The sequence below is a fragment of the Lycorma delicatula genome, chromosome 2 (genome assembly GCF_047948215.1).
Source record: "Lycorma delicatula isolate Av1 chromosome 2, ASM4794821v1, whole genome shotgun sequence".
Classification (NCBI taxonomy): Eukaryota; Metazoa; Arthropoda; class Insecta; order Hemiptera; family Fulgoridae; genus Lycorma; species Lycorma delicatula.
The window spans coordinates 205,482,909-205,496,362 of record NC_134456.1 but is presented as its reverse complement, the minus strand read 5'-3'; the positions used below and the strand labels follow the sequence as shown (position 1 = coordinate 205,496,362).

The 13,454-nt window shown below is 30.4% G+C and overlaps 1 protein-coding gene across 3 annotated transcripts in view; it reads left to right on the top strand.

Moving 5' to 3' along the window:
* The first annotated feature begins 254 nt into the window (after window positions 1-254).
* Window positions 255-13,454, top strand: part of sky (GTPase-activating protein skywalker) — a 260,488-nt gene continuing 247,288 nt past the window's right edge. Inside the window, exons 1-2 of one of the 3 annotated variants that reach the window (XM_075357069.1) lie at window positions 255-576; window positions 924-1,391. In XM_075357069.1, coding sequence (XP_075213184.1) covers window positions 1,073-1,391 — 319 coding nt within the window. In that variant the 5' untranslated portion in view covers window positions 255-576; window positions 924-1,072. Of the gene's footprint in view, window positions 1,392-13,454 lie in introns of all 3 variants that reach the window. The other 2 variants (XM_075357070.1, XM_075357071.1) reach the window with 2 other exon arrangements.

Sequence of the window (13,454 nt, the reverse complement as noted above, 5' to 3'; positions counted from 1 at the left end):
ACTTTATGCACACTTATATTTGAGAAAATATTTTTAAAAATGATATAGGTTTTGTTGTGCTATCAATATATCTGTTTGAATTTAAAATAAGCATTGAGAATGCTATAACTGTAGATGTTATTTTCATAATTAGTTTTACATATTATAATGGTGGTTTACAAACAAGTCATTTATTTAATACAAGATGAAATGAAGTTCACATTCAGTATAGAATCAGTAGCAATATTACATTTTCTCTATATTAATCGATCAACACTTAACGACCCGAAAATTCTATAATTTTTAATTAAAATAATTTTTGCAAATCATCTCTTTACAGAAAAAAAACTGTATAAGGTGCTTATAATGGGAGTATGTTATCTTTTTTAACATATTAAATATGAAATTAAATTGTTCGCGGGGCGTTCGAAGCGCAGCTTTCGATGGTGGTGGCAATAGGAACTAATTTTCATTTTGAGGGAGACGATAATTTGTGTGGCAGTGGTGTAAACAAAATGCGATTATTGTGGCCAGTCTAAGTCCAGTCGTGTGATAGCTGCGATCAAAGTTGAAAGTTTTAGTGGTTATGCTGTTTTGGTATGTGTGTTGTGCTAGATCCATTTGTGTAATAGCTCGCTGAATTTGATGTGTTCCGATTAAATCGAAATTAGTTGGTTTTTTTAATAGCCTACGGTATTATTTTTACGGGTACTAATAAATTGACCGAGTTAGAAAAAAGGTGGTTCTTTTAAAGTTCCGAAGGCGGGGTTCTTCTTGGCTCGTATTGAATTTTATTTTTTTTTGTAGATTCGGATTCCGTTACATTATTTTCTGTTTTTTATATTTTTAAATCTCGGTTTATAAAAATTGTGCTCGGTCAATTTTTATTAGTGTTTCATGTTTTCTTGTGAATTTTCTTTTATCATCGATTTTATTATTTTTAGGTTAACGCGATAAAATATTTTCGGACGAATAAATCATCACGATGCAGTTTATGGTTCAAGATCAGACATAGTAATTTACTTTTTATCGAATCGTTGAATGAAATCTTCAAAAATGATAACAACGAGAAAAAAATAATCAGTGGGGCAACATGCTGTCAGTACTGGAGGAAGAATCTGATATTTACGAGGTTTTTCCACCTCATGTCGATACCAGTAGCATACAAATACACGCCGAAAGCCCTTCCTCGGGTAAGAAATCACCTTTAAAAACGTACAACGAAATACACGGCCTATTGCAATCCGGTAAAAAACGTGATGTGAAACAGATATTGCGTGAAAATTGTTGGCCTACAAATAGTACTATCAGATCTCAACTATGGCCCAGCTTATGCCATCAGCATGCCCACGATAAATCTATGCAGGAAGGATTTTATTGGGACCTTGTCAATCAGCTGTTTGGAACAACAGGTAAGCTATTTTTGTATAGCGCTGTTGACGAAATCGCTAGTTGCGAGTCGACTCGTAGAATAAATACATTATACAAAATCATTTACTGGAAGATGACCCTTTAAAAAAATGTTACCCTGTGACTCTTGGCAAAAAATAATTTTTTTAATACAAAAAGTAATTCTGGGTATTATTTTGGCTCGGTCTACTTAATCACTTGGTTAACTGATAAGTGTATTTTGATGTAATTAATTTTGCCCCATAGTTTACACAAAATTTTGAAAATTAATGAGCATCCTCTTCTTGCTTTCATTTAAATTTAATTATTTTTGCATTATCTTGATCACTAAATGACAAGCTGAATCCACACTTCTAATAATTGTATTAAGAAATAATATTTTATTTGAAAACAAAGTGATAATCTGTTAGTTTTTTATATGTTTTGCTAGTTTTCTTTTATCACGTTTTATTAGGTTAGTCATTAATTAAAATTTTTATACTATATTTTGAACCCATCTTATTAACACTGGAATTTTATTTTAACATATTTATTGATATTTTTCAATAATGTAAGTTTTAAGATCTTAAGTAGTAATTTAACATAATTTTGTAATGTGACTTACATAATTGTTAGGCATATTTCATTAGATATTTCAGATTTTTCTTGTTAAAGTGATTGCATATTTTTTTAGTATGTACAGATTAATTTCCGGTATTTTACTAATTAAATTATAACTTAGAGTTAGTTTTTTTTTCAGTTCATTATTTTATTTTGTATATAACTCTGTATGTAAAAATTTATATAAGGTCCATTAATTGTATGTAAACTCACTTGTAAATATTACAGTATTATATTAATTCTTTCTTATTTAGTGCTTTGTCTTGTGACAAAGTCGGTGAGCTGTTTTTGTTTGTGTATGAAAGTGTTACAATGTAATAAATTGTTTGATTAATGCAGTTAGAATAATGTTTTTATATATTGATTTGTTTACTGATAGTTAAGGTTTATAGTATAATGATGAAATCATGCCAGTGACCAAACTAGTAATTCTGGGATATTTCCAAACATAATTAATTCCAGAATTGATGTTTTGTTTTTATACCTGTGATATACAAGTATTTAGGGAATGATATGATAATGAAAATATTCACAGCTAAATAAAAATTGGTCTTGCTTATTTATCACCAGGATCAATTGTATGGTTTATCAGGAGAGAATTTTATCCCCTAAATCATCAAGGCACTCTTACTTATAATTACCACCTGTACGTTAGATCTGTGTTTTCCAACACCAAGGACATTTACTTAAATATAATGACTGTATGCATTATATGATTGAATAGAAACTGTCAATATTGTGGTTAACTTTTTTTTTTTTTGAAGTTACACTGAATTATCCCAAATTATCAATGTGAAAGTATGTAACATTTTAAATTCAGTAATTTTCCATTTTATTGTACTAGAAACATCTGCTTCAAAAGGTTTATGGTTCAGTTTAGTTGTATGTTAACCTTGATAGAATTGCCTGGAATTTTATTTATAATCTTTGTTAAAAGTTAAGGTGGCTGTAGTGTGTTAGGCTGATTGCTAACTCTGCTACAACTGATTTCTATACTATTCTACATAAGGAGACACAATAATCTGGACAGCAGCTTGTTAAATAATTAGACTAATGAAAAGACACTGGTATTAGGTTAATCGAGACACCTGTATGTAATTTACTGATTTTTTAAAATATAATGGTTTTTAATAAATTTATCCTCATTTTAGGTTTTAATTGCTTCCTTACTGATGCTTGTGCAATCTGTCATGTGTGGTATAAAAAAAAATTTATCACAATTTTCCTGTTATTTGGTGATTTTGATGTTATATTGATGATTAAATTGAAGTTATGCAATCCTGTTTATTGTGTAGAATAAAAAAAAAAAAAGATTTGGTTTATTGAATTTATTTTTCTGCCAACACTATATTTGACAGTTTTACCATTTGTTAGAAATGTGATTTGATGGCCATTCCATTTTCACTGGTGGATCATTTGTACTATTTTTTTTCCATTAAAAAGGATTTTTAGAGGTTGAAGACTTTTACTATATTTAATATATTACCTTACCATAAGCTCTTAAAACAACTAATTAAAGTCTAACTGAATCTCAGTTTTTTTTACAGACTTTTTATTGCTTCATAATTTCATTACCATATTCCCACATAAAACAAGCTCAAAAAAATTCAGTTTATATGATAGGTTTTGCTGATAACAAATTCTATTGCTTATAAATATTTTTGTGTTATAGAATATTGAGAATTTGATGCCCACCATCTGCTTCTATTTGTCCCTGAGTTTTTGTGTAAGAATCTTATGTTTTCTTTTAAATTTGTTTTTCCATATGTATTTCTACAGCACTAATGATAGTTTTCTCTTTTTTAATGTTCATTGTTCTTACTGTTTACATTGATGTTTGTAAATTCCCCACATCTTTAGTGTCCATGTTAATCTCTGTTGCCGTAAATTTTAGTATGACTTCATTTAAATTTCTTCTGTTTCCTACTTCTAAATAAGTTTACCAAATTTATCTATTCTTAAGAAGGAATCTATTCTTAAGTAGTTGTAGAAATTAAAATGGACTTATTTATAACATTCACCAATTAAATTTTAATTTCTGAACCTTCTGATTTTATCATTCTTTAATTACTGACAAAAACTATCTGTTTTACATAAGCAATAAAGTTGTGCTATTTTCTGCTTTACATCCAAAATCTACAGCCCATGTATATCCAAGTCTGATAAAACATTGTATCCTGTGAGTTGCTGTGCAGTATAGTTTGTTTTAATTGAGATAAGAAGAAAACCATCTAAGCATACATTTCCTGTTAATTTTTATCACCTAAGCAATACACTGAGATAATGGTTATGAGTTTGAAACACATAAACATTCTAAATATTATGGCATTACCTTGGATTGGACGCTACTACATAAATCGCATGTTAAAATTCCATTGCAAAGCTTAAGCCCAGAAAAATCTTGCCTAAAAATTTCCTTGCCCAGCATCAGAAACATCTGATGTATTCAGTAACATCCGTGTTTCATTATGGTAAGTTTATAGGTTAGTACGGCTATTAACATTCACAAAAAGCTTGGTGTACATGATAACTCAACATGAGAAGGTATATTGTTCTTGAACAGAGAAATTTATGACTATTTGCTCCTAATTGTGACAATGAGGAACAGTGGAGTATTAATATTCTGACATTTGAAGACACTGAACCATTCCACTCACAAAGAAGCTTAAATCTAGACAGCCTCCTGTTAATGAAAGAACAATTAGTATTGATTGCTTTCAGTCCTGTTAAGATATGGAAGAGGAATGGGATTAATTTCTGTACCAGAGTAAATTTCAATATCATAGCACCAGGAGTTCTTTCTTAAATCATGTCAGAATTGGAGTTGAGCACTGCAAATATCTTTGTGTGGCATATACAGATTCAGCAATAATGATCGTAGAGATCTAGTATAAACAGTAGCATATATTGCAGTGTCCACTGAAGAGATAGCCTGAAAATACAAGTGGATTTTACAAAATTATTCAAACTATAATCTTGACAGCAGTTTGTTTAAAAGTAGACTAATAAAAACATACTAGTATTAGATTTAATAATCTAGACACCAGTTTGTAAATGACTTATTTTTTAAAATGTAACTGTTTTGAATAACTTTATTTTTGTGGAAGAACCAAATAAATGAGCTTTAAATGTATCCTGGATCTTATCGGTCATAATTCTCGGTTCTTCTGCTAATGCTTATGTAATGAGATTTGGATTTTTAAAATTTTTTTTATATAGGCCCATTTTTCTTCTCGGGTCAGACATAAATTATTCTAAGATATAAGGACATCCACAGAAATAATTCTAAAGTAATTTTCTCATTTTAATGTTAGCTCTTTTAGAATTTAGTAGAAATTTGCTGAAAATTTGAATTCGATTTTAATAAAAAATTATCTTCTTGGTTGTTCACATCTTTAAAAACAAAAACCAAAGAGTAAATAAACATTCAAATCTTTTATTAAGGTTATCCTGATTTTGATAAATTGATGGTGGGGATTTGTTTAAAGGATACAAATTATTAGCGATACCAAAGATTAGAATATCCTTAAACAAATAATTAAAGATTGAGAGTGTGGCAGATATGTTGAGATTAACAATTCAAACCACATCCCTGTTTTCAAAAAGCATTCCATAGGCTTGAGCATAGTTTTGAGTGTATCACTATGAGAATAGAATTTTATATTTTGATAACAGTTCCTTTTTCCATTGTAAAAATCATGATTTTACCAATTTCAGAAACATAACATTCCTTATATTTTGAAAAATTGGATTGTTTTATACTTTTATCTATTAATTAATTTTTTATTCCTTTCTTGAAAAGTGTGTTCATAGGAAAAAAATTCATGTTATTTTGCAAAATGGACCACGCGTACTAAAATTGTTGCACTATATTAGTGTTTCTGAAAAGATGTATTTCAATAGTGATTTTATTCTTATATTTCGGTTCAATATACACATTCATGTTTTTGGCAAAAATAATTTATTTAATGAGCAGTTGCAACTCTGATTGAAAGTATTATTTGATTATATACATAAGAGGTTTCTTAACTTTTATGTGACAAATCTCATTAATAGCAGTGCCACTGCGCTTAAAAACGTACTGATATTAGCCTTTGAAAATTAATTTTCCAAAGCCTCTTTGAAACTCCATTAATTTTAAACAGAATCATTTGTGTATTATTTTTGAGAATTTTTAATTGTTACCTTGTTTTGCCATGATGTTGAATAGAGTTTTTTGTGGTGTACAACTTTAAATGATCTCAATAAAACATTTCATCTATTTAAAATAGATTCACATAGTACCTGTGCAAGAATTAATGTTGGTACGTTTGGATATAATGTTTTAAAAGATTAGTATAGAAAAGAAAAGAATAAAGTGTTTTAAACAATCAAAGTGTGATAAAAAAGAAGATAATTTCATCGTGCGAAACAATTTCTTATATCTAGCTATATAGAGTTTTTTGTTAATATATGTTAACTTTGTGTAATAATTACATGTGTAAACATGTGCACCTATAAAACCATACTGTCATTTAACATATGTTGCTCTTTTACATTTATCGGTATGTTTACTGTCAGCATGGATACAGAAAATTTATCTGCATTTTTAAGTTTAACTTAAAATTTTAAAAGTTACATTTAGATTCATAAAATATGATTGCAAAGTTGATATTTAATTTTGAAGTGTGGAATATTCTACTATTTTAAGTGTAAGCAGACATGTTTTTCTGCTTTTTTAATTTATCACACTTCCTGTATATTATGTATTATCGTTAATTTACACTGATATAATTTTGTGTTGCATTGCATACAGGAAAAGCTAGTCTCTACATATAAATTTTGGAGGGGGAAATATCTGCATTCTCCGATAGAATGCCAACACCTCTGTTTTTAAACGTAGCCTATTCTAAGAGCGGTATCACTTTGTTTATTTGTGCATTGTAGTGACAGCTTCAATTATTAGATTATTTTTGTTTTTGTTATTTTGTTTCCGTACATCAAGTTATTTTAACAGTTTTTATAATTGTGTGTGTGTGTATGTGCGCGCGCGTGTGTATTCAGTTTAGATAAGAAAAGCAAAGGTCATGATATTACTAAAAGTGTATGATATTGTATGTTTAAAATCAAAATTTGGTTTTTGTTATGGGTTCATGTGTATCTGTGGTAGTATTGTAGTGATTTTATTCTACATAAAGATTTTTTTTTTTTTGGTTTGGCAGAATTGATTGTTGATTAGTTAAACTATTTGTGATTAATTAGTAAACTCTATTCTCATGATAAAATGATTCTTGACCATTCATTGCAAGATAGTGTAACGTTTATACTGAAATCATGTATTTATAATAATTTAATCATCATTGTTAAGATAACTTTATTTTGTAATGATTTCATTTATTTTTTGGTTTCTCATATCTGTGTTACTTGTAATGGAATTATTATTTTTGTATATAAATTTGAACTAGTAGTATAATTTAGCTGGTGATGTGCGTAAGGTCCAGTCATTCTTATGGTTGTGATTTAGCTGAAGCATCTAAGGTGCAGTCGATACCAGTATGGGTAGCTTTTTGTGAGTAAAATGATTATTTACTCGTTATCCACTAGGCCTTGTATTAACACAGAGTGAAAGTGTTGCTTTTAGGGCTTAATGTAGACTTCATTTCGGTCGGCTATGCACGCTGATGTACTCGTATTGACATACGGGTCTGTGAAAAAAAAACCATGGAAAACCACGCCGCTATTTTCCCCCCATAAGCCTATTATGAGATGTTTGTTATTCGTGGGAACAGCTGTGCACTTCCAGGGGAAAGTTGTTGTAGTGGTTAGTTTGTTCGAATCTGAGACATTCAATAAATTGGCTCATAAAATAGTTAGGGCTAGGCGCGGGGTCTTCATTCCGCGGTTAGGCTTCTAGATTAGTACTTATAGAGGGCGACGTGGTAGATGCAGGTATCCGTTGTCTTCTTCTGAAGGCATAAACTAAAAATATCTCGGTGTGAATTTACCGATGCAGATATCCCTCGGGGCATCTCTGCGGGGCCTGACCTGAACGCTGTGGTGTGTAATCAGTTTGAGGGCGAGAAGATGTCCTCCGTTAAAGCCACTACTGGCTATAAACGGAGGGGGTGGTGTAGCGACCGGACACGCTACGAGGCGGGATCTTCTCCCCTCGGGGGGGATCGAGATGTGCCACGTCTGGGAGTGACATGTCTGTTATCAGATCGGCTGCACCCGTTTAGTTACGGTGGTACTCTAGCGGCATCCGTGAATCATTTCATTTTTATTTTGTGATGCACCTCTAACATAAGTTTTCCCACGATTTTTCCAGGGAAATGTTCGGAGCAGTTTCATTTGTGGAGCAACTACTCGCTTATAATTTTGATTCGATTTGGGTAATGTATAATCTATTGGTAGGCATAATATTAATGTCTATATTTTTTAACTGCCCATAAATTTGTTCTTTTTATTGGAGTTATGACTTTCCCCTCGCTGAATGAAGGAATTTAATCACAAAAAATGTATTTTAGCAAAGAAGACAAGAAGAGAATTTAATATTGTAAAATTAAAAAAAGGAAAAAGTTTTTTTCCTAAAAAAAATACTTTTTATTGAAAAATTCATTTTTATAACTAGACCATATTTTGAAAACGGGTGATGTAATTTTTTCATTAGAATAAAAATAATGTTAATATTAGGGATCTCTTAAAAAAATATTTTATATTTTCATATCTCTAAACGATTTTGTTCGAAGGTAGGGTTATCGGTGTACTTATGTGTTGAGTAATGTATTTTTAAAGGAATTTAGCTAATTTATATATTATCGGCGGCTGTTATGTCCTACTTAGATCTGATCGACTCGTTCCACCTGTTGAATAAGATTAGTCTAGGGGAACATGCAAGTGGCATTATAGTAGGAGATTTTTATAGAATCACCCAGTGTAATACGATTGGCCTCTTCTTTACTGGTTTGCGGGTAACTAATAAGAGCTCGAGTTGAATATCGATAAGAAGTAGCTTAATTTTAATACTTATAGTATTATTCCAAGGGATCTTATCCCCAAGTCTGAAATGGCTATTTGTATATGTAACTAGTACTTATCGCTGATAGATATTAGCGAAAAATCAACAAATAAATTGCAAGTAAGTAATAATGAAAAGAAGTCAAAACCGGATTGGACAAATCTCAGGCCGTTTAGAAATATAAAAAGAAATTAGTTTTTTTTTAAATGTATAAATTATAGTTTGAAGTTTAAATGATAACTGTTAAGTTCAATTACTTTAATGTATTTCAATTTGAATGATGGGTAGTTAATATTAACGATAGTCAAGTGATTGTTACGAATATTCTTATCGTGTGATTTGATGGTTGCGTGCATTGAAAATTGTTTTGGGCTTGTATAATATTAGTTACACGTATTGCTTTTTTTTAAGTTTCTGGAATGAATACTACAGCGGTAATTATCATTTTAAAATGACCTTGATAGAGGTGAGTTAATATTTATACACTAAAGAAACACAATTGAACAATCCGGTTATTTATTTTTTTCCGGAAAGCTGTAGTAAGTTATTACTCTAGCACATTTCCCATCAATAGCGCGCTATCGTTGTGTGTATCTACTGTCTGTCTGTGTGTGTATATATATATATATGGGTTGATATGGCATACTTATTTTCTGCTTTGTTGTTGAAGGTCGTCGGCATTTGAAACAGACGTTATGTCGATGATATTCTTGTGCGTAATCGTGGGTTAAGCGAATTCATTCAATAGGCCTTGTTACATTTTCTGAGCTCTTCATTCCAGATTGATGTTTTTGATGTTCTATTATATCATATCGGTTAAGTTTTTCTGTTGATCTCTCTTTAACACAGCCTTTACTATCTCGACCTTGTTTTGTTATGATCTTGTAACCAGATTTCGTGAATTTTATACGTTAGTTTTTGTAATATGTAGCCTTGTAATTTTTTTGGGGAAAATTACAAATTAAATCTGTTTAACGAAATTTATATTTTCTGTAACATGAAAACGTTTTTATCGTAATATTTTTCGTGTGGATGGATTTATTCACAGTGTATAAAGCTATTCTAATCCGTTAAATAATTCTGCAAAAAAAAAGCACATGAAATCACTAAACGTGTGCTTTCACGAGTGCGTCATTTGCGTCCATTGTATACTATAGAATTGAACAAATTGTTAAGAAATTATGAGTAAATTTGAACAATCCTTGCTATATAGCGGCTACAGGCCGTTGTGTATTTCTCGGTGTTACGTTCTTTTCTTTCTTTTATTATTATCTTATCGCAAATTTAAAAAGGTCCAGGTTCGAAGATTTACAAATGTAAAAACATAAGTCTCGGAGATGAGCTTTTCTCCAAAATTTTCGAAATAAACTAAACACCTAACTCATTTCTAGTACAGTCCGGAACTATCGATTGATTTTGTGGTTTCCCAGAAGCTTCCAAATTCCTTGCGTCCATAGGTCACTGCGTCCTTTTCTCGTGTAGTGTGTGTACCTGTAGATTTTATATCTCTGCATCGTCAGACCAGGAGATGTTTTAATTAGAAACTAATAGAATCGAGGAAATAGAATAATTAACATTAAAATAAAACTGGTCCGACCGGGTCGAGGGATATACATACCGTACGGGAAGAACAATAATGCGCTGCTCAGACATTCTCCGTATTTAATACGCAGCACTTTATTTTTAATGGTAAGGATAATTAGATTTACTAGTTACAGTTCGTTATTATTCATGAAATATGGTGGAAGGCATAAAAGAAACTGTTGTGTGTTTTTTTATGGCGATTGAAACCGGGAGTGTACTATACTTCTTTTGTTATTATGTAAGGCTAGCCTTAGTCGTATGTATGTATATATATACATATATGTGTGTGTGTGTGTTTGTTTGTTTCACTTTTAAAGAAAGGTTTTTTAACGTAGTGGAAAGCTCTATTTTTTTATACTAATGATATAAACACTTTAAATATGTTGTGAGGAACGGTTGATTCCTGCAATCGTTAACAATTTTTTAAATTAATTTGTTGCGTGGGAATCAGGTTTGTTGAAGATTTTGACCGTACGCAGTGCAGATAAGAGAGGTAAAATATTTTTGTTTAAACGAAAGAGATTGAGAAACAGGAAATTTTACTTACATACTTTAAAGTTTTTAAATAAGAAAGGCGTGCTTTTGTGTGTATTTTTAATACTACATCACTTGCCATTCTTTTTTGATAATTAAACACGCCTAGGTTATGTTTCATTCAGACCTGATCAGTAGTTCTTATGTGATTATATTATAAAAGAAAGATTTAAAAATCTTTTTTAAAAAATGTTCATTGTATGGACATCTTTTTATTTTAAATCATCGCTCTTAAACGTAATCCCGATACGTGTAATAGTTTATAACCTTATTGGTATTATAATGATTGTCTGTTGTCATATCACAATATTGCCCTTTATCTTAAAAATAATTATCTTTAAATTATATATATATTTAATGAATAACTCGTTTTTTTAATCAATTGAAGCGGTTTTTTTTATTAGTTTAAAGACAAATAAATCCAGGCGAGGTGGAATTTGTGTTTTTTTCTTCAAATTTTAATGTAATGGTGATTAGTAAGGTAATACCTAATTTTACCTATCTTACGCGGAAACAAAACGGCTTGCCGAAATTTTCCGGAATTTCATTGTGTTTAACATTAACTTCTTACAATTAACATTTGAAAATTTAATTTTACTCCTTATTTGTTTCTTGGTTAATTTTCTTAAAGTTTCTTTTTTCTTTCAAATTCCTACACTTTTCTTACTGTAAATGATTTCATCAGTTTTATATTTCATGAGGGTTGGGCGTTCTGACTAAATGTATTAGGTAATAAAACTGTTGATATCATCATTATTACAACAGAAAGTGAAATCTGATTCAGACTTTGATTCTTGGTAAACTAAAGTATTTTAAAGGAGGAGGAGGATCGATTAGTAATTTTACTACAAGGTATGGCGATGAAGGGCTTTGCTTTATACTTACATACAAGGGAGGGGAGGTTAAAAATATGTAATTTTTTCCAAAAGTAATTTAGTTGTGTCTCTCGGGTTAAAAGATTACTGGGTTTTAATTTATAACGATAAGCATTTTTAATTTTTTAGCTGGATTGTGATAATTAAGAGATATAATTTTAGTTGTACAGTTACTTTTAAAGTTGCAGTCTCTTTAAATAAATAACCTACATTCCTATATCATATGCTGTTCCTCTAGTCTGTTAGGAATAAGCGGTCGGAAATGAAAAGTTTTCCTGTTGCTAAGGCCATGAGAAAACCTGACTCATTGTGTTCGTGAGGATTTTTGCCGATGATGCAATCCGCTGAGATAATCTCTGTAACGCTGTATAATATTCGACTTGAATTATTACATAATTTTTTTAACGTTTTTACTGGTTTTTTATTTGTTAAAAATAAAGATCCTTGCTCAGCACTCAGGGAAATATCTTTAATAGTTTGTCGATGTGAAATATTAAAAACATTAATAGTTCGGAATAATTTGGCAAGTATATTTATCACTTTTTGGATAAAAATTTATTCTTTAGTTTACAGATTTAGGCTTTCTAGACCTTCGTCTACCATCAATTTTTTGGAAAATGATCCCTTAAAATTAGTTTTACGCCAAAAACACGTCGAAATTGTGCAAAGCTTTTAAAGCAGAGTACTTCAAAAACTGTTCTAAGTCTTTGATAATATGTAGTCCTTTTTCCTTAACGAGTTGCGGCAGGATGTATAATTAAGTCAATATATCTCAACATAAGGATCCATTAATTTGTTTCATGTCTATATATTTCTTGAGAACGGTCGTGCCGTTTTGAGAAGTTATTTTAGATTCAAATTGAAGCGCGTAAAACTATTTCATTTGGAACCGATATCGAACAAAAATAATTTTTATTTTTATTTAAATGACTAAACTACACGTATTTACTGAAGTAACACGTTTTTACCTTCTGCAACATTAAATTATTTCAAATACTTTTTTCTTTAAAGGTGTTTTTTATTAGCGGATGAGTTTTTAAAACACAGTTCGAGTTCTTACTACAAAAATGTATTTAGTTACTGCGTATACAGTACTCCCAAGTTCGGTGTAAAAGAATTGTTGTACGAGTTGGTACGTACACTTAGGCACGCGTTTCGGCGTATGGATTACCTCGTAAGTACTCGACGGAGAGAGGATCGTTTAAAACTACCCTGCCTAACTATTTTATCGATTACATTTAAGATAATTTTAATTTTGGTGTTACCAAAATAATAATTAAGTTGTGCTCCTCATGACCAGCCTAAAAATTAATGTACATTTAAAATATTATTACAGATTTTTTCAGCGTATTTATATTGAAACATTATTTGTAAAGTTTTAATCGAGGTGTTGTATGTAGCGTGCTAATAAAATATTAAAAAAGTTCAGCGTATCAAATTGTTATAGGAAGTGTACAGGTCACGGCCTGATGTCC